General features: G+C 42.4%; 2 protein-coding genes across 3 annotated transcripts in view; both read left to right on the top strand.

Annotated features, from left to right (window-relative positions):
- Positions 1–2159: 2159 nt before the first annotated feature.
- Positions 2160–19399, top strand: MORC1 (MORC family CW-type zinc finger 1). 2 transcript variants are annotated; one of them, XM_089773048.1, is made up of 7 exons: positions 2160–2254; positions 5599–5710; positions 7417–7560; positions 10095–10185; positions 11244–11294; positions 12371–12565; positions 18793–19399. In XM_089773048.1, the coding sequence occupies exons 1-7, from the start codon at positions 2182–2184 to the stop codon at positions 18961–18963; spliced, it is 837 nt and encodes a 278-aa protein (XP_089629174.1). In that variant the 5' UTR covers positions 2160–2181; the 3' UTR covers positions 18964–19399. The 2 variants fall into 2 exon arrangements, with proteins under 2 accessions (XP_089629174.1, XP_089629178.1); XM_089773052.1 differs by lacking the exon at positions 12371–12565.
- A 140-nt stretch (positions 19400–19539) lies between these two features.
- GUCA1C (guanylate cyclase activator 1C) overlaps positions 19540–27252 on the top strand; it is a 47764-nt gene continuing 40051 nt past the window's right edge. The window contains exon 1 of the mRNA XM_089773054.1: positions 19540–21142. Within this exon, the coding sequence (XP_089629180.1) occupies positions 20939–21142 (204 nt within the window). The 5' untranslated portion in view covers positions 19540–20938. The remainder of the gene's footprint in view (positions 21143–27252) is intronic.

Raw genomic sequence — 27252 nt, 5'->3', positions numbered from 1 at the left:
GACTATATTCTTAAAGATATTATACAATTCGTAGTAAATGAGGGCTTACTGCACTCTAATGAATGTTGTCTTGTGAACTAAGGCATTTTCCCTTTAACTTACTTGAGTTACTGGGAGCAAACCCCCAAAGGCAGACTAACCCTTAATTAGTAATAGCGATTGTGGAACTAAGACCTACAGTAATCTAAAAAGGATGACTGTACCTTTTGTGCAAGGATTCTGGAGGTAGCTTAGTGCTGGTACTAGGTTACTGGGGACAGTCTGTGCCCCTTATTAACTAATTCTGTTAACCATATTAATGCACTGTCCCAGAGATCCATTGTGTTAGGGGTGGGACATGTATATAAACATTCCCAGCCCTGAAGAGTTCACAGTCTAAGTGGACAAGACATCCAGGGTATGTCTACACTACCCTCCTAGTTCGAACTAGGAATGAGGAGTAACGGTAGTTCGGACTAGGAAATCTAGTCCGAACTACCTAGTCCATGCCGCGAGTAGCCACGTGGCACGGGGTTCGAACGAGCCGGGATTTAAAAATGGCGGCGCCCGGCTTATGCAAATGAAGCCCAGGAAATTCAAATCCCGGGCTTCATTTGCAAATGCGGTATGCCTACATTACCCCGCTAGTTCGAACTAGGAGGGTAGTGTAGACATACCCACAGAGAGTGGAAGAAGGAAATGTTATTCCTCTTTTAGAGATGAGGAACTCAGGTACAGGTTAAATAACTAGGCAAAGATGTGTCAGACCAGGGGTCAGTTCCCATCTCTGCCAGGCCTCCAACTGAGTACATTCTCCACAGTCTTCCTCTAGCTTCCTATTAGAAGATCTGCTTACAATGGCAAAATGAGTTGGCAGCTAATTTCCTTTCCGCTTTATTTTTAGCCCTTTATCTCTCTTTTCCAGGCAGCAGTAAGCTCTTCCTATGCTTCTCCACCTCTACCTAGAAGCCCACGGTGCAGTAAAGCTTTTGTCCTCTGTTTTACAATGGCAGTGCCTCCTTGTCATCCCCACCCTGCCCCTTCATGGCAAAGTGCCCTAGGGAACACCAGGCAGAAAGCAAATACTGCTTGTTTGTGAGGCAGATTTCTCACAGCATTGAAGTTGACCTCTGCCAAGTCTGTTCTCAGGCAGCAGCCTCTCATTTTCTATCAAGGTGAGAGACCAGAGGAGTTAGTTTCCACCTTCAAAACATATGGGGCAATGGATGGAACTCTAAATAGCACTGAAAAGATCCCCCTATCCCAGCAAGACATTTGGGTTGAGAATGTCATACTGAATAAAAATCTGTGAGATAGAACAATGGATTACAGGAAAAGTAACTAGCCTGAAATATGGAGTTTACCACCTGCTTTGGGCTGCATTCCCAAGCAACCCGACTCCGAGAAGACTCGGTCTCATGGGAGCCGCTACCAGCCTCATACCATCCACGGGAATCTCTTAACAGTTTCACGTCCTCTTGAACTCTCTCTTCAAAGTTCTTTTCAACTTTCCCTTACAGTACTTGTTGACTATTGGTCTTGTGCCGGTATTTAGCCTTAGATGGAGTTTACCTGAAATAGTCACACAGCGGTATCAGAAAATCACCACTGTCGTGGGTTACAAACTGGCATTCAGAGTACTTTAGACTTGTATCTCCAGTTTGTAACATGAGAAAGCTTATCAGATCATATGATGATGAAAATGAGTTATCTTTAAGCCACTAAAGAGTTCCTTTCATATGTTGCCCATACCCACTGTCTGCATTAGGACTGCTCATGTGTTTACCTTCCTGAATAAGGGCCACAATAAGGACTTATTTAGAACATTTTAAAAGTATCAAACTGCTTGTTAAGCAGTTTAATCTTTTCTACCAGATCTACAAAACAAGTTTTTTGCCCACATATCCCTGCCTTATCTCCATCTGGTTAAAAACAAAACCTTGAGCTGAAAAGACAAATATCAAAGAAACATATAAAGCCTGATTCTGCCAGTGTGAGTCTGTTGACTTGGTGGGGTCATTTCTGAGTTATGTCTGTGGAAGCAAGAAAATCAAACTCGAATTAAACGTGCAGCTAACTTCCAATTAACATGTATTATTTTGTGATTTAACTTTTGCTATGTAGGTACATGGCTTTTTTAGGAGAAGTCAATTTCTGAAGACATAGAAAAAATAATAAAGTAAACTTTATGCATTTTAGGTAATGGCATCTGAGGACGAGACTGAAGATTTGCCTAAGTGTGGGAAAAGTAAAGAATTTCTTTGGTTGAATAAAGGTAACATAAACAATTATTTGTGCTTTCAATGTAGACTATGTTTACAAAATTATATCGCTGTATTTAAAATAAAGTAACATTATACATAAGAGGGACCTGCAACTGACATGAGTCTCTCTTTCATATGACTGTTGGGAAATACTTAATTGAAAGCAACATCTTCCCACAGAGGCCAGGAAACTGACTATTCACTAAGGATATACCTATACTACAGTGCTATTTCAAATTAACTTATTTCGAATTAGTTAATTCGAAATAAGCTAATTTGAAATAACGCATCTAGACACAAAAACTAATTCGAAATAGCATTTTGCTATTTCAGAATAGCGCGTCCATACTGATTGGACGCTGGATCGCATTTAAGGACGGCTGAAACTGGTTCCAGCAGGGCATTAGGTCAGTAGTTGCTTTGTGTGGCTGCTGTCTGAGGCTATCTGAGGCTCGTGCTTAAAGGGACCCCCCCCCGGACAGCCGGTTCTCAGCTTTCCCGCTTGCTTGCCTATCTTGCCGAGGGACAGCAAAGCATTTTCCTCTCCGCCTGCTTCAGTCGCTTCTCCTTTAGGACACCACTGCAGTCGGCACCATGGAGCCAGAGCCGTCCCTGGGCACTCTAGTGCTCATGCTGAAAGCCTGGCAGCAATTGCTGGAGGCTACCTGGCACCTTCTGCTGCAGTCCAGCCCCCTGGCCCTTCCCCTGCCCCCTCTGGGGACTCTGGCGGAGCGGCGCCCAGATGCCAGCGTGCCCCGCTGCATTTGGCATCTGGACACCAGTAGCGACTGGTGGCACCACATTGTCCTGGAGCACTGGGGAGACCAACAGTGGACCCAGAACTTCAGGATTAAGAAGGACACCTTCCTTGAGCTCTGCAAGTGGCTCGCCCCTGCTCTGCAGCGACGGAACACACGCATGAGGCCCGCCATTCCCCTCTACAAGCGGGTGGCCATTGCCCTCTGGAAGCTCTCCACGCCGGATAGCAACCGATCTGTCGGGAACCAGTTCGGCATGGGGAGATCCACCGTCGGAGCGGTGCTCACGGCACTTACCAGCCAGGAGGGGGGGCTGCAAGGAGGACATGGGCTGCCCCAAGGAAAACAGGGGGAAGGTGGTGTAAGTGCCATCCCCGGGAGGGTTCTGTCTGTCCCGGCCGCGCAACAGACCAACCGTGGTGGCCAGGATTGCAGCAGGGGTTGCTCCTGGGAGTGGGGTGCGGGGCAGTGGCAGGGAACGAACACTCCCAGTCACCCAGGCGTCCCAGTGACCCTCGGTTTTGTGTCTCTCTCTGCAGGTGGTGAAGGCCATCAACAGGGTGCTGCTCCGCACCTGGATGTGGTCATCCAGGGGAAACCTGGGAGGAGGGAGCTGAGAGCGGGAGGCGAGGAGAGGAAGGGGGAGGAGAAGCTCAGGGTTGGGGGTCTTGCCAGCCCTCCCATCTCGCAGTACTGTGGATGCGGGGGCCTTGGCATTCCAGGGGGGGAGTGGGTATGGAGGGTGGGGCAGGAGGGATGGGGGGGCAGAAGAAGTGGGAGGGGGAACAGGGTGGAAGGAGGAGCGATAGCTGGGGCGGCCACAGGGGCTGGAGGAGCAGGAGGCAGCAATCGGTCCAGCAGGGCCTGCAGGTGCTCGCGGAGGGCACGTCCCTGCTCCCGCAAGCTCTCCCGCCGCAGCTGCAGGTCCTCTTGTACCCACTGCTCCTGGCTGTGGACCTGCCATCCCTGCAACTGCAGCTGCTGCCTCTGGAACTCCTCCAGGTTGCGGGTGCGCCTGCTGGCCCGGGTGAGGGTGGATGTTCCAGGCAGGGTGGTGAGCCCTGCACTCGCAGGTGCTGCGGCTGTGGTGAAACGAGAAGTGGTCAGTTCTCTCTGAGGACACAGTGGGTGAAATCCAGCCCCGCTCTGCAAGGCGAGGATGGCAGGTCTCCGAACCAGCATGTCCTGCTGTCCCCGGGAGTGTGGCTGGCCCAGGACTGCACCCCAGCCCCTGTGCTGCATATAGTGTGGTGTGTGGTGGGGAGATGGGAGATGTGCCCTGCCTCTGTGTAGAGGGGGTGTCTGGAGGGAGGGCAGCGTCTCTTCCTGGGGTCAGGAGCCTGTCATGTGCCTTCACGCATAGACGTATGTGGGGAACAGGCCAGGGCCCCTGCATGGCACCCAGCTGGGGCCACATGTCCTGGCTGGCATGGCAGATGCACAAGTTGCTCCCTGCTCCGTGGTCGTCAAGGCCGACGCACACGGTCCCTGGGCTCCCTCTCCCTCCACCCCGCATAAGGGGACCGTGATGTCACTCACATGTGGAGGCCTCCTCAACCTCAGATGAGGCTGCTGACGGGCTCTCCAGTTCGGCTCGGGGGTTCTGGATGCAGGTCACACTCCCTGCAGGCTCCTGGCTGCCGTCGTCCTCCTTTTCCCCTGTGTCAGGGGCAGGGCCCTCTCCCCGGGGTCGATGATGACCGGAGGGGCACGGACTGTCTGACCCCCAGGACCAGACCAGGGCCTCATAATGCGGGCAGTCCTTTGGGTCAGCCCCTGGTTGGGAGGCCCTGGCATATGCCTGCCGCAGTTCTGTAATTTTTGTCCGCACCTTCTCTTGGCTATACATGTGGCCTCTGGTGGCCAGGCTGACAGCCATGCAGCTGTAGACGGCCACATTCATGCGCCTAGTGCAGAGATTGTGGGCATTGGAGGCCTCCCCCCAAATCTCAATGAGGCCCATGATCTCTGTACTAGACCAGGAAGGCGCCTGCCTTTTGTGGCCCCTGCCAGGCTCCTGGGAGCCTGGTCCTGGGGAGCGGTGGAGGGCTGGTTGGCAGCGGGTGGCTGGCTCATCCTGTGCCAGGTGCACGGTGTGCTGGCTGTGTGCTGGCAGGCTAGCAACTGGCACAGGTGCTGTGGCCAGAGTCTGCCCCTTTAAGGGCTCCAGGGTTGCGGGGGAGCAGAGAAGTTTTCCTGGTTGTGCCCAGAGTGGCCACCAGGGCTCCCTGGGAAGGGCTAGAGGCCCCCTAAAATAAGCACTTATTTCGAATTAGCTATTTCAAATTTGGTATAATTCCTCGTAGAATGAGGTTAACCAAATTCGAAATAAGGGCTCCACTGTTTTAAATTTATTTCAAAATAGCAGTTTGTATGTGTAGACGCTATAAAGTTAATTTGAAATAACGGCTGTTATTGCGAATTAACTTTGTAATGTAGACATACCCTAAGAGGACAGATTTCAGTTTCAAAGAACAATTTATGTAGATAACTTCTTTTTTCCACATGTGTTAGTGTTACAGCATTCTTTGAAAAATTACTTCAAAGTAACGTGAACACTGTTTTTTCCAAGTTAATGTGTTTTGCTAAATGTTTAGGTTCGCCTGGCAGCAATCAGAAGCAGCGTGACTTACAAAGGTATATTTGTTCTGATCAGAAAAAAGCAACAAAAATATCGGGAAATAATTTGCCTTCTTCAAAATTGGAAAGGTGAGAATAATTATAGAAGCAAAATTCAAAGCCTCTATTCCATAATGTTTTGTAATGGTTCTGTAGCTAATGATACCAAATATTGCAGTGTTTTGCAAACACTGAATATACTATACAAAACAGTGAGTTAGGAATAAAGTCATAATCTCACATGTCATATTGATAACTTGAAGCTTCATTGTGAGGTTAAGATTTTTTTAATGATTTATGTCTTGAATTTATACTGTGTTGATAGTGGCTTTTGTTTTTTATATATATATATATATATATATATATATATATATATATATATATATAGTTTGAGACTCTAATCCGTCACTATTTGGTCCAGCAGCATCCGTGTTCGCAACCTGATTTTAGTTAGCCAGATGTTCATTACTATGGGTGTAGCTAAGTTTCCTGCAGTCCCATAAAAGTTTGTTTATGGCCACCAGTCCTGGCTCTCAGTGTTCTTTACTATTATTTAACTCTAATTTACTCTTAACTGTCTTCTAAGAGCCCAGGAAGAAATGGAGGTGTTGGTAATGCTGCTAGGCAATACAGGTGGCCCCCAACTTTTGACACGATTAGTTCCTGAGGAAGCATTACAAGTCAGAGGCATCGTAACTCGAACCCTCATTTACGATAGGCACCGTGCACCATTATAAATGCGGGGCCGAGGTCATAAATCACGAGGAGTAATGGTAGTTCGAATTAGAAAGCCTAATTCGAACTACCTACTCAGTGCCGTGTGTAGCCGCGGTCACGGAGTCCACACTAAGAGGGGGATTTAAAAATGGCGGCGCCCGGCAAGATGCAAATGAAGCCTGGCATATTTAAATCCCGGGCTTCATTTGCAACTTCGAATGACTACATTAACCACCCTAGTTCGAACTAGGGTGGTAGTGTAGACATACCCATAGAGAGGCAGCAGCATGGGGTGAGAGAAGGCAGCTGAGAGCTGGTACATGCCAGAAGCAGCTTTCAAGACAGCTCCTTGCATGTACCAGCTCCCACGGAGTCACCTTCCAACCCCTACACTGCTGTCTCTTTATCAGGGGGAGTCAGATGGGAGCTGGTGCTCATGGAGAGCTGGCTTGAAATGCCGCTCCCCCTGAGCACTGGCTTCCACCGGCTTCCCCCCTGCGTAGTGTTCTCAGGTCACTAAACATGTTTTATGTTCTTCAGGATTCCATGGTGTCGTTTTTATTTGTAGCCATGCTCCCCCTATGAACTCAATGATGAATAAGGGTGTAGCTACACTGCACTATTATTTTGAGATAACTAGCGTTATTTAGAAATAACAGTGAGAGCATCTACACAGCCATTCTGTAATTTCTAAATAACAGACAGCTTATTCAGAAATCTGTAAACCTCATTCTACGAGAATGCTATTTTGAAATGAGACGTGTAGTCCTTCCACTGCTGCTATTTTGAAATAGCCCCTCACCAGGGCCATTCTAAGTTATTCCTTCCCAGTGCCTCCTGGGGCTCTAAATCAAGATAGCACGTCTACATTAAGGAAGCCTGCCTTGGACTAATTTCGAGGCTTCCCTGCAGTGTATACGTGCTATTTTGAAATAAGCTATTTCAGAATAACTATTCCAGAATAGCTTATTTCAAAATAGCCACACAATCTAGATATACCCTAAGGGAAGAGAAATTGTCTCTTCAATTTCCTTTTGGTGTAATACTTAAATATGATCTTTGGTTTACTTGATATCCAGTGCATTGGGTAAAGATCCAGAAGGATGTGCCAAAGGAAAAGTCAAAGTTGTTATGCAAGAGATAGGCGTTGTAGCCCACACAGAAGAATCTTCTCAGTGTACATCTAGAAAGGAAACTATAAAAACATTAACATCTCTTTTAAGGTGAGCGTTAAGATAAATGCCTTAACTTTAATAGTTCTAATACTTTCACTGCATCTTACCAATTGCAACTGTTGATGTGACCTTCACTGAGTAGTGTCACAATTTAAGCTTCTGTTTCAGAGGTTCATAAGTGAATCTAACTAGAATTTAAATCTATGTAGACTGACCAAAATATTACAAAAACTGGATCAGATCGTCAAAAGCCTATGCAATGCACTTTAGTGTGGCCAGCTTAAATTGATACTTGTTCTCAGATGCTGTATGCAGATCAGGGTCTACATACTTAGACTTTTGCAAATGTTAGATTCAATCTATTCACTTCCTTGCACAATGTTGGTTGTATATTTAGAAAAATCCAGTTCAGTAAATGCTATGTAACATGCGCTAGCAAAGCTTTTAACAAGAACATGAATTTTTTGAGAATGAAATATGTTCCTCTTTTAACCAGTTGAGTTCTTGGGTTTTGTATTTTGAATAGCAGAAATTCTATTTTCCAGATGGAACTGTTAAGTATTTGGCTCTTTTCTTACCACAGTAGTTGGCTTAATATTTTTGTATCAAAAGTAATTATCTGTATAGCCATCTGAAATACTGTCCACATCCAATTTTGCAGCTAAGCTTTCAGTGGATAAAATGAAACTTGCAGAAAACCCATTTCCCTTCTTCATTTGTTGCATAGTAATTTACTGAGTGAAGTGGGATTTTACAAGAGCTTACACTGGAGCTTTCATGAATGCTGGACTTCTGACTTTGATTGCTCATATAATTCAGTTGCTGGAGCTAGTGGGAGTGAATTTAAAACATCAGGAACAAATACTGCATAGGAAGTGTTTAATTATTCAAGAATCAAATGCTTCATAACAAAGATTATTGGCTTGGCAAGCCATATAAATGTTGTAAATAACACTGTTATCGAACAACATAGTCACCCCATCCATGCTCCCTGTTTCAGCTATTTTTTTTATCCCCATGTCTGTAAAGGGCAACCACTATCCATTCAGCCAGTGGACTGAATTGATTTTGGAGCCAAACCACATCTCCCACAAAACTTATTGCTTAGTATGGGCAGTCACACTCTCCCAGGGGTTCAGAGCACTGTTAGGCCACATCCTTGAGCTGAATGAAATGGCTGGAAAGATTTTAGTCTGTGGTTGTCCAGAGATGCCCCCTTAGTGCAGTTCTTGTCCTCTCCCACTGATTCATTATCATTTTTCTTTCTACCTCAATCTGCCCCTCTGAAAAATAGGGATGACATTTTTTATAAATAATATCTTTGGGCATCCTTGGTTGAAAGACTATTTCTTGGTGTAAAGTACTATTCCAGCTCCTTGTTGGTATAGTATTGAAGGAGGAAGGATCGCTCAGTGGTTTGCACGTTGGCCTGCTAAACCCAGGTTTGTGCGTTCAGTTCTTAAGGGGGTCATTTAGGGATCTGGGGCAGATCTGTTAGAGATGGTACTTGGCCCTGCCATGAGGGCAGGGGACTGGACTCAACTCAATGACCTCTCAAGGTCCCTTCCAGTTGTATTAAAAAAAAGACCTGAACTGAAATTTCAAAAATTATATCCAGGCCTCAGGTCCATTTCCTTAACTTAGACACAATGGATCCCACAGAGTGTGGCTGCTGGATGAGTTCATGTTGTTTATTATTGTATTTAGCTAATTTAAAAACAGGTTTTTAATTTTTTCCAATTTGGTGGTTCTCATATTTTTTACCGAGTTCTGAGGCGCTATAGCATTTATACACACACGTTGGACCTCACTGGTCTGGCACCCTCGAGACCTGATTGGTCCCAGATGAGGGGATTTGCTCCCTTGTGGCGGTGCTGCTTCTGGGCTAGGGCTCCAGTCTGCCCCTGCTGCTGTCTCAGCCCCCTGGGACTCTCCTCACCCCCACTACTTCCGGGACTGGATATGCTACGGCCAGAGTTGCACAGCCAGGGCAGAGCTCCATAGTGCCAGAGTGAAGGGACAAGATGGAGCCCCCTGGGTCTGGGCCAGAGCTCACCGGCTGCTGCTGGGGCTGGAGTTCCCTGGCCACTGGAGACAGAATGGAGCCAGAGCTCCGTGGTTGCCTCTGAGGTTGGAGCTCGCTGGCTGGGGCCAGAGGTACACGGCTGTGGCCAGGCTAGAACTCCCCGGCCACTGGAGCCAGAACTCCCCGCCATGCCATCAGCCCTTCCCCTCCGCCCCCACCACACACACACACACTCTGGACTCCTGGCTGAGTCGACAATGCTCCTTACGGCACTCCTGCTGTGCTGCCAGACTTCCCTCTTCCTGGGCTCCGTTGACCGCTGCTGGATCAGGGAGTCCCAGTTAAGGGAGGTACAACCCGGGTGTATATATAGTGTCCTGACATATCTAAATCATTTCTTACAGTCCAGTCTGTCGCACCTGAGTAAGAGGGACACTTTTTACAACAAGTTACTGTTAGGTGTCTTGATTAGACGCATTCAGGCTGGATCCCTTGGACTCCACAGTACAAGACTTGAGGTTACTGACACACAACTTATTTTCTTGACATATTTTAGGGAAGTCCTGTTGTATTTTTTGCCAGACTGCAAACTGTCAAGAGAACAGCTTAATTGCATGTCTGCTGAGGATCTTGTATCTATGTTTAAGGTATGTGAACTTGCAATTTCAGGCTGTGTATGGGCAACTAGAAACAAGATGTCTCATGAGTCACACATAGAACCCTGAGGGGCTGCATGCAGCCCATGGACCAAAGAGTTGCCCATGACTCAATTACAACTGTAGCGAAGAAAAGAATGGCCAGCAAGAGGTTTCCTTTAAATCAAATTAGAAAGATTTCTTAGTACAGTAATTTCTCATTTAACACTATAGATGCGTTTCTGAAAACGTTCGTGCTAAGTGAAAACATGCTATGCGGGGTCAATTTTCCCATTAAAAATAATGGAAAAGGTGAAGGTTGCGTTTCAGGTGGTGGTGACAAAGTCAATTTTTTTGTTGGTGCTGGGTCGTCAACATCAGCATTAGATATCTAGCAACACAAGTCGCCATAGTTTGTTAAAACACAAAGATAAACACGTGACTGAGCGGAAGAACGCTGCGACCAGGTGTATTCATCAGCCCATGCGTATTGCCACTGTTTTCACCAACTTATACTGCCGCACAAAGTTGTCCACCACTTCATTATTTTTGTGTTATTTCGGGGATGGTCATGTTATTCGAAAAAAGTTCCCCCCAAAAAATTGTGCTATTGTGAAAATGTGTTAAGCGGGCATGTGTTAAATGAGTAATTACTGTACTAGAGGGTGGAAGGTTCTAGATCTAACTCCTCAGAGGTGTGTGACTCAACCCATCACCGTTTTCTGCAGCTTATAGAGTTTTTACATCCCAGCTTTAGCTTAGAATGAAATAGGTGAATAACTCATCTGTGGGAAAAGTTTCAGTGTGTCCTCCAGTGGGGACTAAAGATTTGCTTTGCCTCTTCAGAGTTCTTGCAACAACTCTCAGGAACCTGCATTTCTCTTCTCTCAGGTGCTCCTGGGTTGATTGATGTTTGACTCTGAATCTTGCCCTCCTTATTCCTCATTTCTGTCTTTGCATCTATTTAGCAACTCATTATTATACAAATGTTTCTTCACTACTACTAAGTTCAAGCATAGAAATTAATATCCTCATTATAAATATTAATTCTGCTTTATTTATGAATATAGCCAGAGGAGCCTTCAGAACCACCAAAGAACTCAACATTGTGCTGCGGCCAGGTAACACTATTTTATGTAATTGGTTTGTATTCTAAATTGATGTTGTATCAGGTAAGTAGAGTAGTTTTGTGTTGGTTTCCTAGGAAAAGGACATGCTATCATATATAGTCAGTGTAACTGTCTAACAAGAATTGTTATGGGGAAGCACAGTGATAAGGATTCATCCATGTTTTTTACAAACTAGAGTAGTCAAATGATTTAAGACCTATGATAAAGGGCTTGTTATGCAAGTAAGGGAATGCAGTTTCATATTTGTACTGTGTTACATGATCCTAATATGCCCATAGCCTGTTTTTATTGACAGTTGAGGATTGTTGATGTAATCTTTGTTCTGGTTACAGCTGTAAATGAACACTCACCATGAGATTTGTAAGGGATTAAACTAATTTCTTAATATCCTCCTCTCTCTCCAAGCCCTTTTTCTCTTTCCCGGGCTATCAATTCAAGTGTTGCTGCTAAGAGGATTTTAAAAAAGGGCTGTGGTGGGTGGATTGGTGAGGAAGGCTTGTAGGGTCGGGTTTGGGAGGGTTGGTTTTTTTTGTTTTGTTTAAGTTCTTAAAAAGCCATTTAGTGAGTCTGGAGGATATGCTGAGGATTCCCATCTCCCAACACAATACTAAAAGAGCTGAGTGGAACCTGCTTGATTCCACATATTGCGCACTCTATGTCTGTTTCGTATGCTAGATAGCTATGTTCTGAGAGATTAAACCTGCCAAAAGCATTCTGCAGCCAAATCATTTTTCTCCTATTTCTCTTGAAATTACTATTGGCAAATTGACTCTAATTTAAGAGATGCATCTGGGTGAACATTAAACTTCTTAATGCCTGACTAGTGACTTTAAATATTCTAATAAATTGAATTTGATTCCTTCCTGCACTATCACATGTCACTTAAAATTCCACTTTTACTGCCCATCCTGGTCCTCCTGTTTCAAATGTGCTGAATCAGCCATCGTGATAAATTAGCACTGACCAATTTCTCCCTTTGAAAAGCAATGTGTGTTTTAATACAATACATCTGAAATAATTTTTCTGCTTGTAAGTAAAATAAAATGTCTGTGCACTTCTATCCCCAGATCATGAAAGACTATTTTATTCAGTATGAGAGGAAAATACTGAGAAAAATTCAGTGCCTAACTCAGCATAGCTGTGAAGTAGCGTATGTTAGTGAACTGCAACAGAAACGCTGTGAGTTGCAAATAAAAGCTACTCAAGAAAAAATGAAGACTCTTCAGGAAAAGATGTCACAGTTAATAAAGCAGAGTCATCCAGTGCGTGGTATTTAATTCAGATATTTATTATTAATGAGCTATTGGCTTTTTTCATAAGGAAAAAAAGTACAACTTGTCCTGGGTTAGCTGTTTCAGACTAAAGTGCCTCAGTCAGAATAAGAATCTGTACATGAATTCCTTTACAGGTGGATTTACAAAACAATGATGCTGCACAGACTGGAAAGAATCCAGCTTCACTCAGATCCCAAGTTAGGCTGGCAATAGGGCAATTTCAAAAAACACCCTTTTACATGTAAACGAGCAGGTTTTGTTTGGGAATCATTAACATACTATCTGAAAAACTATGCTAAAATGGCTCACAGCAGAGCACAGACAAACTCCTACAATGGAAGAAGGTTAGCAGACTAATGACATAACTATTGCTACGATACGAAACAAATGGTTGTCTATCCCTTTTTTAATGACTCCTAACATTCTGTTTGCTTTTTTGACTGCCGCTGCACACTGAGTGGATGTTTTTAGAGAACTATCCACAGTGACTCCAAGATCTCTCTCTTGAGTAGTTGTAGCTAAATTAGTCCCCATCATATTTTATGTATAGTTTTTTCCAATGTGCATTACCTTACATTTATACACATTAAATTTCATTTGCCATTTTGTTGCCCAATCACTTAGTTTTGTGAGATCTTTTTGAAACTCTTCACAATCTCCTTTGGTCTGAACTATCTTGAGTAGTTTGGTATCATCTGCAAATTTTTCCACCTCTCTGTTTACCCTTTTCTCTAGATCATTTATAAATACAGGCAGTCCCCGGGTTACGTACAAGATAGGGACTGTAGGTTTGTTCTTAAGTTGAATCTGTATGTAAGTCGGAACTGGCGTCCAGATTCAGACACTGCTGAAACTGACCGCCAGTTCTGACTTACATACAGAATCAACTTAAGAACCCCAGGCGTCCCCAAGTCAGCTGCTGCTGAAACTGATCAGCAGCTGATTCCAGGAAGCCCGGGGCAGAGCAACTCTGCCTGGGGCTTCCTGTAGTCAGCGCTGGTCAGTTTCAGCAGAAGCTGACTTGGGGACGCCTGGGGCAGAGCAGCTGGGGTGCTACTGGACCAACCCAGCAGCACCCCATCTGCTCTGCCCCAGACGTCCTGATTCAGCCGCTGCTGAAACTGACCAGCAGCGGCTGAATCAGGACCTGGGGCAGAGCAGCTGGGGTGCTGCCGGGTTGGTCCAGTAGTGCCCACGGGCGCTGCAGGACCAATCGGCAGCGCCCCAGCTGCTCTGCCCCAGAGTCCAAAACAAAAGCCTGGTCTGCTGGGGGGGGGAGCACACTAGCTGCGCCCCCCCCCCAGCAGACCAGGGACACGGGGAGCAGAGCCGCAGCGGCAGCGGGGTGCCGCGCCTCTGAGGCTTTGCTCTGGCAAAGCCTCAGAGGCGAGGGACCCCGCCACGGCTGCGGCTTCAGTCTGGGTGCCTGTGGTCTGCTGGGGACGGTCCCCAGCAGACCACAGGCACCCGGACTGAAGCCGCAGCCGCGGGGGGTCCCGCGCCTCTGAGGCTTTGCTAGAGCAAAGCCTCAGAGGCGCGGGGAACCGCCGCTGCTGCCGCTCCAGTCTGGGTGCCTGTGGTCTGCTGGGGACGGTCCTCAGCAGACCACAGGCACGCTGACTGAAGCCGCAGCCGCGGGGGGGTCCCGCGCCTCTGAGGCTTTGCCAGAGCAAAGCCTCAGAGGCGCGGGGAACCGCCGCTGCTGCCGCTCCAGTCTGGGTGCCTGTGGTCTGCTGGGGACGGTCCCCAGCAGACCACAGGCACCCGGACTGAAGCCTCAGCCGCGGGGGGGTCCCGCGCCTCTGAGGCTTTGCCAGAGCAAAGCCTCAGAGGCGCGGGGAACCGCCGCTGCTGCCGCTTCAGTCAAAGCGGCAGCAGCGGCGGTTCCCCGCGCCTCTGAGGCTTTGCTCTGGCAAAGCCTCAGAGGCGCGGGACCCCCCCGCGGCTGCGGCTTCAGTCCGGGTGCCTGTGGTCTGCTGGGGACCGTCCCCAGCAGACCACAGGCACCGGGTCTCAAGGGGCAGCAGCAGCGGTTCCCGCGCTTCTGAGGCTTTGCTCTGGCAAAGCCTCAGAAGCGCGGGAACCCGCCCAGTGCCCCTGGTCTGCTGGAGACGGTCTCCAGCAGACCAGGGGCACCGGAGCAGCTTACGAACGGGGCTTTCTCGCCCCGACTTCCGGGGCGAGAAAGCTCCGTTCGTAAGTGCGGATCCGACATAAGTCGGATCCGCGTAAGTCAGGGTCTGCCTGTAAGTTGAATAGTATGGGTCCCAAGACAGACCCTTGCACTCTTGCAGGACCCCACTAGTTACCTCTCTCCACTCCGAAAACTTACCGTTTATTCCTACTCTTTGTTTCCTGTCTTTTAACCAGTTATCAATTCACAAAAGGACCTTCCCTCTTATCTGATGACAATTTACTTTACTTAAGAACCTTTAGGGAGGGACCTTGTCTAAGGCTTTCCGGAAATCTAAGTCTACTATATTTACTGGATCCCCCTTATCTACCTATTTGTTGACCACCTCAAAGAACTCTAGCAGATTAGTAAGGCGTGATTTCCCTTTACAGAAACCTTATTGACTTCACCCAATAAATTGTATTCATCCATGTGTCTGACAATTTTATTCTTTAGTATAGTTTCAGCTAATTTGCCCGGTACTGACATTAGACTTACCAGTCTGTAATTGCCAGGACCACCTATAGAGCCCTTTTTAAATATTGGCGTCAATATCTTCCAATCATTTGGTACAGAAGCTGATTTAAAGCATAGGTTACAAACCACAGTTAATAGTTCCGCAATTTCCCATTTTGAGTTCTTTCAGAACTCTTGAGTGAATGTCATCTGGTCCTGGTGACTTGTTACTGTTAAGTTTATCAATTTGTTCCAAAACCTCCTCTAATGAGACCTCGATCTGGGACAATTCCTCAGATTTGTCACCTAAAAAGAATGGCTCAGGTTTGGGAATCTCCCCAATACCCTCAGCCATGAAGACTGAAGCAAAGAATTCATTCAGCTTCTCCGCTATGACTTTATCATCTTTGAGTGCTCCTTTCGCATCTTTCTCATCCATGGGCCCCACTGGTTGTTTAGCCAGATTCCTGCTTCTGATATACTTAAAAAACATTTTACTGTTACTTTTTGAGTTTTTGGCTAGCTGTTCTTCAAACTTCTTTTGGGGTTTTCTTATTATATTTTTACACTTAATTTGACAAAGTTTATGGTCCTTTCTATTTTCCTCACTAGGATTTGACTTCCACTTTTTATCTGTCACTGCTTCTTTTACTTGGTTGTTAAGCCATGGTGGCACTTTTTTGTCTCTCTCTCTGTGTTTTTTAATTTGGGGTATACATTTAAGTTGGGCCTCTATTAGGGTGACTGAAAAGTTTCCATACAGCTTGCAGAGATTTTCCTTTTGTCACTGTACCTTTTAATTTCTGTTAACTAACTTCTTCATTTCTGTGTAGTTCCCCTTTCTGAAATTAAATGCCACGGTGTTGGGATGTTGAGGTATTTTTCCCACCACAGGGATGTTAAATTTTATTACATTATGGTCACTATTTCCAAGCAGTCCAGGTATATTTACCTCTTGAACCAGATCCTGCGCTCCACTTAGGACTAAATTAAGAATAGCCTCTTCCTATGTGGGTTCCAGAACCAGATGTTCCAAGAAGCAGTCATTTAAGGTATCAAGAAATTTTATTTCTGCATCCCGTCCTAAGGTGACATGTACCCAGTCCATATGGGAATAGTTGAAATCCCCCACTGTTATCGAGTTTTTTATTTTGATAGCCTCTCTCATCTCCCTTAGCATTTCATAATTACTATCAGTGTCCTGATCTGGTGGTCGATAATATATCCCTACTGCTATGTAAATGTAAAATATTGTAAAAATAATGTAAAATATTGAAGTGTGACAGATGATTTAAATGGCACTTCTGCTTAAACACTTTCTAATTAATATTACAGTGATGATGATGATTATTAACTCAGAACTCCTATCTTCTGTATTAGTATGTATCTAACTGTTGACCATATCCTCATAGGGTATAAATCTTAGCTCTAGTGAAATCAGTGGGAGCTTACATTTAACTTAAAAGGTACCAGAATTTGGCTCTAAATGCATCATGTGTTAATTGGGGGGGTAGTTTTTTTTTTTTTTTGCACTGATGTGAATCGTGTCCACGAAGACAGAAATAGAAACTTGTTCATGTTCTGTAAACTAAGTTGGCTTCAAAGAATAAGTGGATTCAGGCAGATGAATTAAATGTGGGAACTAGTCAGACCTGGGAGCGCTAAAAGGCTATGTGAGGAAATAAACATAAGGTACAAATAAGAAATCTAAACACTAACGTTTGCAAGGCGCTCCTGGTGTCTGGAAATAAACTGGATTTGTTCTGGACTGTCTCCAGGATCCTCCTTGAGACGTGGTCATCTTCAGTAGTAGCTGAGGTCTTTCTAGTCCAAAATGCTTCTGCTCTTTAAGAGAAACCAGAAATGGTATAGGATATAGAAAAAGCAGACAACCATACAGGAGTTGTTGACAGAACTCAGGAAGCACTGCCAGTCAGTCAAGGCAAACATGGCATTTCTCTTGAGGTAGGTGAGCTGGTCACTTTCCTGGCCAAGGTTAAGATTGTCTCTTGGTCCCTGAGTAAAGGAGCCAGCAAAACATTCTGGATAGTGCAGAGTCCCATACATTCACAGCCTCCCGTTCCCTTTTACTGCAGAAGCTAATGGTGATTAAGTATTTAAAACATTTGAATTTTGATATGAAATAGACCAGGTTGCGTGGTCCCTTGGGTGCTCTGCCACAGAAGTAACTCCTGTTTCTCATGCTTTTCATCGTATAAAGATTTAACCAATCTTTCCAGGCTTACAGCCTTCTAGTTCTGAAGCCCTTCATTACATTTACCTGGGTGTTACATAATGTCACAAAATCTTTTGAAATCTTACAAAGGCTCTTAATTGTATTATGCATTGTGTCAATTGTCTCTGTCACAGGAGTCCAGCTAGGGTTACGTCCAAGGAAGTAACATCCTCAGTGTTGGGTAGAGTTGCCATCTGGTGTGCCCCTCTGAGGTTCTGTGAGAGCTGACTTTTTTCCAGGGTCAGTGAAAACCAGCTACAGCTCAGTCATCTGGGAAAACCACTAACCAGATAGCAGTGTTTAGCTTAGTACACCTTTATGGAGGAGGGCTTTTTGCTGGTGGTATGGAGCTTATTGGAAATACAGCATGCCTTTTGTGGTGCTCCAGAGCACTCTCCTTCTTTTTCTTTATCTATTTCAAGCAAAAATGTTTCAGCCTCCCTAATACAATCACTCTCTCTCCTGAAGTTAAAGAACATCAAAATATTATTAAAGACAGCAAAAATCTGTGCCTAAGTGTTATTTACAACAGGTCTGGAAAACGTGTAGGGTGCTGGAGCAGTGAGTTGCTTTGTCATCTGAAAAAAAAATTGGCTAATGAGTACTATAGACAACATTATTTCAGTCCTGGCACCCTCTGAAACTGAAGACACTCAGCACCTTGTAAGATAAGATAGTAAATGAGCAACTGGTTCTCATAAATCATGTGTGTAATTTTTGGTTTAGGAGTTTAGTGAGACTGTCATTAATTATATTCTGAGCTAATGCTGAAGTGTTGCTATTGAATAGGTTTTCAATGGATAGGATGCATAGACTCCTTTAACTCTGGTCTTAAGCCTCTTAGTGCAAGTGTTCTTATGGTATAACACATTGTTGTAAAAATATCCTATCTGCCCTTCACTACCTTTCACATCCCCCTCTCCACACCATCCAAACCCTTTTGCTAACTCCCATCTTCAGTGGCCATTCTGTCTCTTCACTGGTCCTATCTTTTTTCAAGCTTCTCATTTTCTTCTGTAGGGTTCTGTAAAATCACACCCCCATCCTTTGTGTCTCTGCTTTCATGTTCTTTCTGCTACATGCTTTCTCTTGCTCGGATTACTTTTCTTCCAGATCCTTCCTTACCTGCCCCTATAAGTACTCTCTTTTCACTTTCTGTCACTAATTGCCATGCACACTCTGTCTCCTGGACTGTGGTTTTGGGTTGGTTTGTTTGTTTTCTGTTTGCTTTATCTGTTTTAGATTGTGTGTTCTCAGAACTGAGGAGAGACAGCTATATTAGTATCTTTGTAAAAATTATTTGTAAATGATTTCAAAATGTTTATATATCCCTACATGTTTGTTTTTTAGGGTGACCACTTAGATGACTTAAAACAAACCGATGGCTATCTTGAAGAGCTCCATAAGCAAGATGTGTGTCAATCTAGCATTGTAAGGTTACCCGTTGTAAATACAAACACAGCAGAGTTAGGAAAGCCTGCCAGGCCATGTGAAGAAATTTTGGATGTTTTCAAGAAATGAAATGGCTTGGTCTCATAGCTCATCCATTTCTACTATCACAAAGTTTAGGACCACATTGAAAAATTAATGTTAGCATAAATATGAATGTAAACTGTTAGAACAGAAAATTATCCTGGTTGGATTTTAATGCAATTTTGCTTGTGCTTTTGAAAAATTGAACCAGTCAGCTTCTCCTTTGAATCTTTGAGCATTATACTCTTGAGAAGTTGTTTTAATTTACCTTTAAGCTCTAATGTTCGTTTATTTGATGTTTTAACTGCATAGATACACACAGACCTGTGTATCTTACATTAGCACTTGGTTATAATAGATATTATTGAAGATTTATGTTTAGTCAATGAAGATAAAAGATTTGAAACGTTATTTTAGACTGTCTTTTCTAGATGTTTCCTATTATTGTATATTACAAATACAGTTTTTCTAGAACGTTTGCAAACCTTTGGCTAATTTATTTGCATTTATGAAGGGACTGTTTCCGGCTGTTTGATATTTAGTCTACTTTTCTCAGGCATTACAGAAAAATGCCTTAGTCCAGATGTCAGTGGGAGCTTGCTTGAATTACAAACTCCATCCTCAATCCAGCAACTGATAGCATATTGGAAGACATCTGCATCCATATAGAGTCTCTTTGAAGGACTGGAGCCCCAGAAAATACATCACCATTTGATCCACTGGAGTTATTTGAAAAATGTTTTTAACAATAGTTAATTTGTAATATACCTTTGTTTTTGAAGTCCTCTCTGGTTGTCTTACACAAACCATACTAGTACAGATCTTCACCATTTGCCTACTGAGATATTCTTGGACTTCTGGTTTTTACTTGGTTCTACCGTTCTAGGACTTTAACTATCTAATAATGGAACTTAAATGAAAAGCTCAGGATGTTGAATAACCCAAGCACAGACTTCACAAAGTGAAATAATAATAGTGTTTCTTACCTTAACACTCAGCATTAATGTTGGCAAATGTAGTACCAAGAAAGAATTTGCTGGTCTACACTGGCACTTCCTTGTTCTTCCGAAGAATTAACTACAATTACTCCAGTGTGCTTTAAATTGTTCAACCGCCAAGTTAATTCTAATATACTAAGAAATTATCTGTAAATTCTTACCCTAAACTGTTGATTTAAGCATGTCTTTCACAAACCAAGCAGCCTCCCAGCTTATGCTCAGAGAATCAGTAATCGCTCTCATCAGCATATTTAGAATTATAAACAGATCCACACTTCATATTTCTAACTTTGCATACAAGAGTGATACACGCAAAAAATAGGATATACATATTTAGCAGATTATTAAATTGATATGTTACTTTGTTGGGTTAAGTATATTCATATTGATAAGCCAAATTTCATAAAGCTTCAGGGGCCATGACACTGGGTACTAGACTAGGTCGACCATTGGTCTGACCCAGCATGGCCACTCTTATATTCTTACAGGCAAAAAGATGGCATGAGCTGACAGTAAACAGTAAGTGAACCAGCTTACATAATTTCCTCACATGCAAAGCCCTTACGTATGCAACAGAACAGCTGGGCCCCAGAGTTTACTGAGAAACTACACCTGACATCTCTATTCCTATGAAGTACTGAAACAAGTGTTGTGCAACTTTTTCAAAATGCCTAAATCTTATCTCCTTCACATCATTTTTACACTGGTTTAACTCTATAAACCTGGGTGTGAAAATCAAAACCTAGCCAGCCTCTTCTCATTATACAGAATGTCCTAGCACCATGAGAACTGAGTAGGAAGAAAGAATGTGTTTGACTGATAAAACCCTTCTGCATTTAAATGTGGACTAAAGGTAATCTCAGTAGGATACTATATTTACTTAACCTATATCTGTGGAGATCTGTAAGAGGTTTACAGTAGCTCTTAGATGCTGATTTAGTGTCTAAGTGATAGTTGTCGGCAAACCATTAGATCTAAGCAGCATAAGCATTTGGATGACTAAATACTGAAAAAGAGTACTTGGAATGTTTGACACTATGGGTGCCAATGGATCATCAGATGATATTGACGCCATGGAAATTCATCACTGGTATACAAAATTTATGAAGGAGTGCCCATCTGGACAGCTTTGTCTGCATGAATTTAAACATGTTCTGGGTCTGCAAGGTCTTACTTTAGAGGCAAACAAGTATGTTGAACAAGTATTTCACACCTTTGACATGAATAAGGTAAGAATTCATGGCTTTGTTGAAGCTGTGTAACTTGATTCACAGAATGGTATGTCTCAATGCTCTGGTCACACCGGTTATCTAGACCTATGATTTGGATATAATGAGAAACTCCATGTGAATATATTTAAAATTGCCAGAAGCTAGTGTTGCACTAGCCTTTGTAGTTGGCCTTTTGTAAAGTATCTTTGTACAATATTCTTAGGGTATGGCTAGACTTCAAGGATCTATCGGAAAAAGATATGCAATATGAGAAGTGCATTTTGCGTATCTTTTTCCGATAGATCTTTACAGTCTAGCTGCTCCGCATTTTGCATATCTTTTTCCGATACTTTTGTCAGAAGAGGCTTTTTGAAATTTGGCCCATCTAGACTGGGACAAATTTTGGAAAAAACCCTCTTTCAAAAGCCCCCTCTTCCTTGTAGAACGAGGAATACAGGGGCTTCCGAAATAGCGCATTTGCTCTTCCACAAAAAAAATAGGACGAGCAAACAACCCCCTGCAGTCTAGCCCTACCCATAGTATGTTCTGTATCAAATCTAATCACCAAAGCCTGAATTTCAAAGACTTTTTTTTTTAGAGTGTGTTAGACAGTGGAGTTTTTTTCCTATGAATCTACTTGAAAAAGAGTAATTGTTTGACTGAGTCCATGTAAAGCCATGCTTGCAAAGAACTGTTAAATATACTGTTCACCGAATGAAACATTTCTTCATAATGCTAAGTGTGCTGTAAATTATAGTTGGAAATGAAGTGTCCTCCAGAAATGGCTCCTACCCCAAAGGACTTTTATTCAACGCCTCAGTTTTCAATGTTGCACAGTGCGGTTTCATAGCAGCAGCTGTTACCTGCATCACTGCCTAGTACTCTGGTCATGTCTGTGCTTCATACAGAGTTCCTCAGATCACAGGAGTCACATCCAAATGAGCTCACCTTCCTAATTCTCCTCTTGGGTCTAGGAAGCACCTTGAAATATGAAATAATCCGACTCCCACTGAAGCCATTAGGACTTTAGCCATGGACTGAAGTGAGAACAGCCTTGGACTCCAAACTAGCAGGCTCACATCAGTAATTCCAAGGCTCACATGAGTAATTCCAAAATTCAGTGGATTTATCCTTGCTCACAAACCCATGGAAACAGTATTCTGACATTTCTTTCCTGTTCCAATGAACCCAGTGAGATTGGAGTGACTGCCTTAGTAGGAAAGCAAAATGCATTCATGACTCATAGCAGGGATTAAATTTGGTGATCCGAGGTGCAGACAAGGACCATTAATCCCAGCTTGTTTTAATCTTTAGACAATCCCTTTCTCTAAAGAGTTTAATTACGATCATAAGTTAAATTAGTATAAGAACATTTTCAAAATAATGGAGATTTGGGGCATTTGTGCATGCAATGGCTGCGATGTTACATTGTACCTAATGGCCCAGGAATTTCTACAGAGCTAATGTGCATTTTTAGCTAGTCATGTGATAAAATTGTATATTGGTAACTTTCATATTAATTTGCTCTAACAGGTTTTTTTTAATATTGAGAAATTATTGTACACGTAAGTGCTTTAATTTATGTTTATGTATTCTGAGTACTGCTGGTTGCTGTAATACAAGATTCTGCAGTGTACGATAGAATATTTTGCTCTGTAGTATTGACACTTGCTATTTATATTAACTTCATTTATCATTGGAGATCTCTAGACCACCCCATGGGGGACTAACTACAATTTGGTTAATCAAAATAACTAATTCAATCAGTGTAGCAGTGTGGCTGGCCACCTAGCAAGCTCTGAATCCATTAAAATGAAATCTGATTTGCAGGGAAGATATCATTTTTCTCTCTCAAATACTTACAAATAATTTTTTAATGCTTAACAATATAACATTAACAACATTTTAGTGACTTTCTTTAGCTGCTACAGAATTTCTTTGGCCATTTGTTAGTCTCCTACAAGAGCTTCTTTCAACTCCCCTACAAGTAATCTATGGTCCACAATGGCAGATCGTAGAATACTAGAACTAGAAGGGACCTCGAGAGTTCATCAGGTCCAGTCCCCTACTTTCACAGCAGAACCAAGCATTTAGATAGCTAAATGCTGTTACATTTAATTCAGCATTTTGATTTTATGCCAATATTTTTACACGGGTCTAGTGTTTTGTTGGTGCCCCAACAAATCAGGGTCTCATAAAGTGTCTCAGTTCAGGTTTCCAGGAATATAAATGGGATCTGAACACTTGCTGGGAATCAGATTTTTAAGGTGTCAAATGGAGCACCCACAAATAGAAGCACCTAGAATTGCAAATCACTTCCCAAAATATTGGTATAGATATTTGAAAATGTTTACTCTTTTAATACCAGCTTATACATTATAATATCTGCAAAATAATTTTCTGATATCTAACACACTGACTTCTCTGATTTCTGTTGGGATTTATCCTTTATTTTTATCAGATTGTAGACAGATAATTAAAAAATGTCTGTATGAGGGGGAAGAATTAAACTATGGATCAGCATGACTGACATTCCTACTTTTGGCAGCCAATTAAAATGGTGACTGAATGCTAAGTTTTGGAAATATCCATTCTCAATAAATTAATGAAGTTTTAAAATATTTGTACAAAGAAATGAATGTTTATTAAGATGATGTCAATAACTAGAAAAGGAAAACTATTATCAAAATAGTGCATGACTATATATTTCTGAATGAAATTCTAAATTTGAGAGTAGAAAATGCTTCTCGTGTAATCTGGTTTGGAAACCTTCCTAATTTCAGGGAAGTTTGACAACTTGTTTGTTTTAAGAGGTCATAAAATCCAACATAAAACTACGGGTCCCACACTTTTAACTTCATGTTTAATTATGGGTTTTGACCTGTTGCTTCTTTCCCATTCTGTAAGATACAGAGATATTGTATAATGTCATCTGTTGACTTATGTAATCTAAAAGAGTCTTTCTCCTAGTAGGGTTGTCACAGCAATAGATACAGGAAAAGCTATTGGAAGGACTAGAAACTGCACCTATATATTTTTTTTAGAATTAGTGGTATGCTTAAGACTTTATATTCTATACCTTTTACAGCCAATAACATTAAATAGGGTGGCTTCTATGATAAGAAAAAAGACTTTTGGTGTCTTTCCCTTTGCTTGCTCTTTTCATGTATCTTTTGGCTTAAAAAAATGGAACATCAAATGAATGAACTTGTGTGTTTTACTCAAAGCAGAATGAAATAAGGGCATTCCACAGTTGTAATCTACCTCTTTAATTAAATATATATATATATATATATATATATATATATATATATATATATATATATATATATTTAAGGTTACAGAATCCAGGTGTACAACCTGATGTCTGCAAAAGGGGTTAGCTACAACTCAAGTTTCCATCCCTCCTTGTTGAGAGTTGACCACATTTGAATATGAACAATGGGATCTGTGGCAAATCAGGGACCCATGCTTTGATGGTCATGGAAGTTCTCAATTTGAGTTTTGACCACTTTCTGTTTGCACTGATGTGAAATACCTCACTTTCTTCTTGTAAAATATGTTATCTGCTGAGCCATTCCACAGTCTTGCAGTCTGGTATCAAAAGATAAACTTAATTTAGGAAAACAAATTATTTGTTATCATTCTAGCCATTCTACAGTAAGATGTGCTGGGTTTTTATGGTCTGGTTCAGATTTTCTTAGTAGCTCTCTATACTTGATCTGTGTACTTGATCATCCTGAATGTATTGACACCTTATGTCAAAAATAATAACTTAGCAATGAAGTAATTCATGAGAGAAGCAGACAACTGTAGCTGCCAAAGAGACATATAGTACAATCAGTGCCTTTTGCCTGTGAAGAGCATATCAAAGTAAAGCCTGCAGCTACTTGAAGTGAAAATAAGCTCATAGCAAAAATTCTCTCACTACCGGGCAAATTCAGTCAGATAAGTCATGAGAAAATGCAACCTCAAAGCAAAGTAGTACTTTTGCCCAGAAATGTTTGCATCCGTGTGAAAGTGCTTAAACTTCACTTCGTACTAAAAACCTTTTCATGTGGCACAAAGGCAAAAAGACTTCAGCCTTGATACTTATCCTTCATAGCTGAAGAGAATATCCATTTTTTTAGCTCCAGTAGCACAAATACGTCTATCTCTTTTTGAGTAAGTGAAGGCCACATCCACAGCAAATGTGTATAACCGTAATTCCATATATTTTAGTAGAGCTAAGCCAGTGTACACTTGCTAAGGATTTTTCCCAAAATGTTGAAAGAATTTATAAATCAGATCTGAGTTCCCCAGTTAACTTTTTAGACAGCTTGGATTGTATTATAGTACTGATACATGAGTGCTGGAATAGAGTCTTTGATCAAGATTCCATGTACAGTTTCTTAAAGTCCTAAGTAGCAAAATGGTATGATATAAAAACACAGCAATACATGGTGTATTGTGTTTGGAATTTCTTCAACTCACAGAGAAAAAGTTAAAGAAGTTCCACTTACTGGTTTTATAGTTCAAGGATAATATATGCCTACTGCACTTTTTTTCGGTCTTCTGTGGGCCATATTTGAGCAGTGTATATTGGACTTAAGAATATCAAAGTACTACATACATTGTGTCCAGAGTCAAGGTATTTTTAGAGATAAAACTTCATTGTCACAATGATTTTTTAAGACATCTAATGAGACTTTTAAGCAGAATATGTTTGAATTTATAGTCTCAAATTACTTTGAAGCACATAATTCCACTGTAGCCCACTTTCTAGTTTCTTCCACCTTCCTCGGAAGCATCTGATGGTGGACTACTAGGGGAGACAAGAGACGGCACTAGACGAACTCCTGCTCTGATACCATTCAGCAACTGGTATATTCATACACACAATTGCTTACCATCCCCGGGGCAACTGTAGCAATTGTTTACATAAAGCACCATTACAAAAGTAATATATTCTTAGCTGTCATCCCTTCTTAGAATTTACACAGAAGGGAATTCTGTAGTTGTAGGACCCAGTTTTCTATTTTCCTATTATTAGACTTCCCATATCAAATTATATCAAATTTATCTCCGAACTTTTTAAACCAAGTACCTGCATCTGATGACTTTATCTGCAATGCACTGGTAGAGCATATTATTATTATGCAGAGATCAGAAATTGAACCCGGTTTTTCCACCAATTGGCCCCTTTTTATTCCAAGACCCTGAAATCCAAGGCAACTTGAAACTAGTGACTTTAAACATGGAAGAAATTCTTACATGTGTAAGGGTTATGTGAATTGGTCTATAAAGGCTACACGCTGTACCATCACAATTTATTTGCCATCTAGATTTTTGTGTTGCTAACAAAAAATTAACAAAGTTCAACTTAAGCCTTTTCCCCATGCTCAGCTAATCCAAAAGATCCTTCTTCACTATCCAGGCCACACTCTACATCCTCTTTATATCTTACTTTGGTCAGCAGAAAGCTCTTAATTCTTTCTCAGCAAAATAAATATAATTAACAATGGGCTATTCTAAGGAGAAAGCTGCCAGCCTTCTACAAGTCATTTATGAAAGGCTTAAACAGAACTTAAGGTTTTATAGTACTGAATAGTTTCAGTAGTGGACAAAGGAATTTGAGTACAGTCTGCATTTGGGGTAAGAACTACTGTGGCATTTTTCAGGGAGTTAAGTACTACAGCCATCTGTTATGTTTGTTCCTGTATTGAACATTAGCCCACCACTGTCAAGTATGTATTGTTTTTTATTGGTAACTTTTCTAAGAACAGCTATAGCTGTAAATTAAGGAGAAGGTCTTTCGGAGAACAATCATACAATTGTTTACTAGAACGTCCCTTCCATTGTGTTTTGTTAGGCACACCAAAATTGAAGCTCGGGGAAAAGTGTATCTGACCTTTGTGTTAAGAATTTAGAGTTTCCTATTTTAGGGTGAGAATCTAGAGAAAAGGTCTAATTACCAGGCTTCTAAAGAAGAGTGATCTGGCCCTTCACAAGGGCCAGCCTCAGTGATGGAATATCCACATGGCTTCCCTGACGCTAACATTCAGGGTCACCAAATTGATGCATTCTGGGGTAACAAAGTTGGGAATGGAGTGAAGGATTGAGGGGAGGGGTTGTGTTTTGCAATTCCA

The sequence above is a fragment of the Pelodiscus sinensis genome, chromosome 1 (assembly GCF_052426305.1).
Source record: "Pelodiscus sinensis isolate ZL-2025 chromosome 1, ASM5242630v1, whole genome shotgun sequence".
NCBI lineage: Eukaryota > Metazoa > Chordata > Testudines > Trionychidae > Pelodiscus > Pelodiscus sinensis.
Note: the sequence above shows the minus strand (reverse complement) of the source record. Positions and strands in the feature narration are given on the sequence as shown.

Coding starts and splice junctions, on each gene's coding strand:
- MORC1 (XM_089773048.1), top strand. CDS start 2,182: ATGGCATCTGAGGACGAGACTGAAGATTTGCCTAAGTGTGGGAAAAGT. Junction 7,561..10,094: donor ACATTAACATCTCTTTTAAG/GTGAGCGTTAAG, acceptor GACATATTTTAG/GGAAGTCCTGTTGTATTTTT. Junction 12,566..18,792: donor TAATAAAGCAGAGTCATCCA/GTGCGTGGTATT, acceptor TTTGTTTTTTAG/GGTGACCACTTAGATGACTT.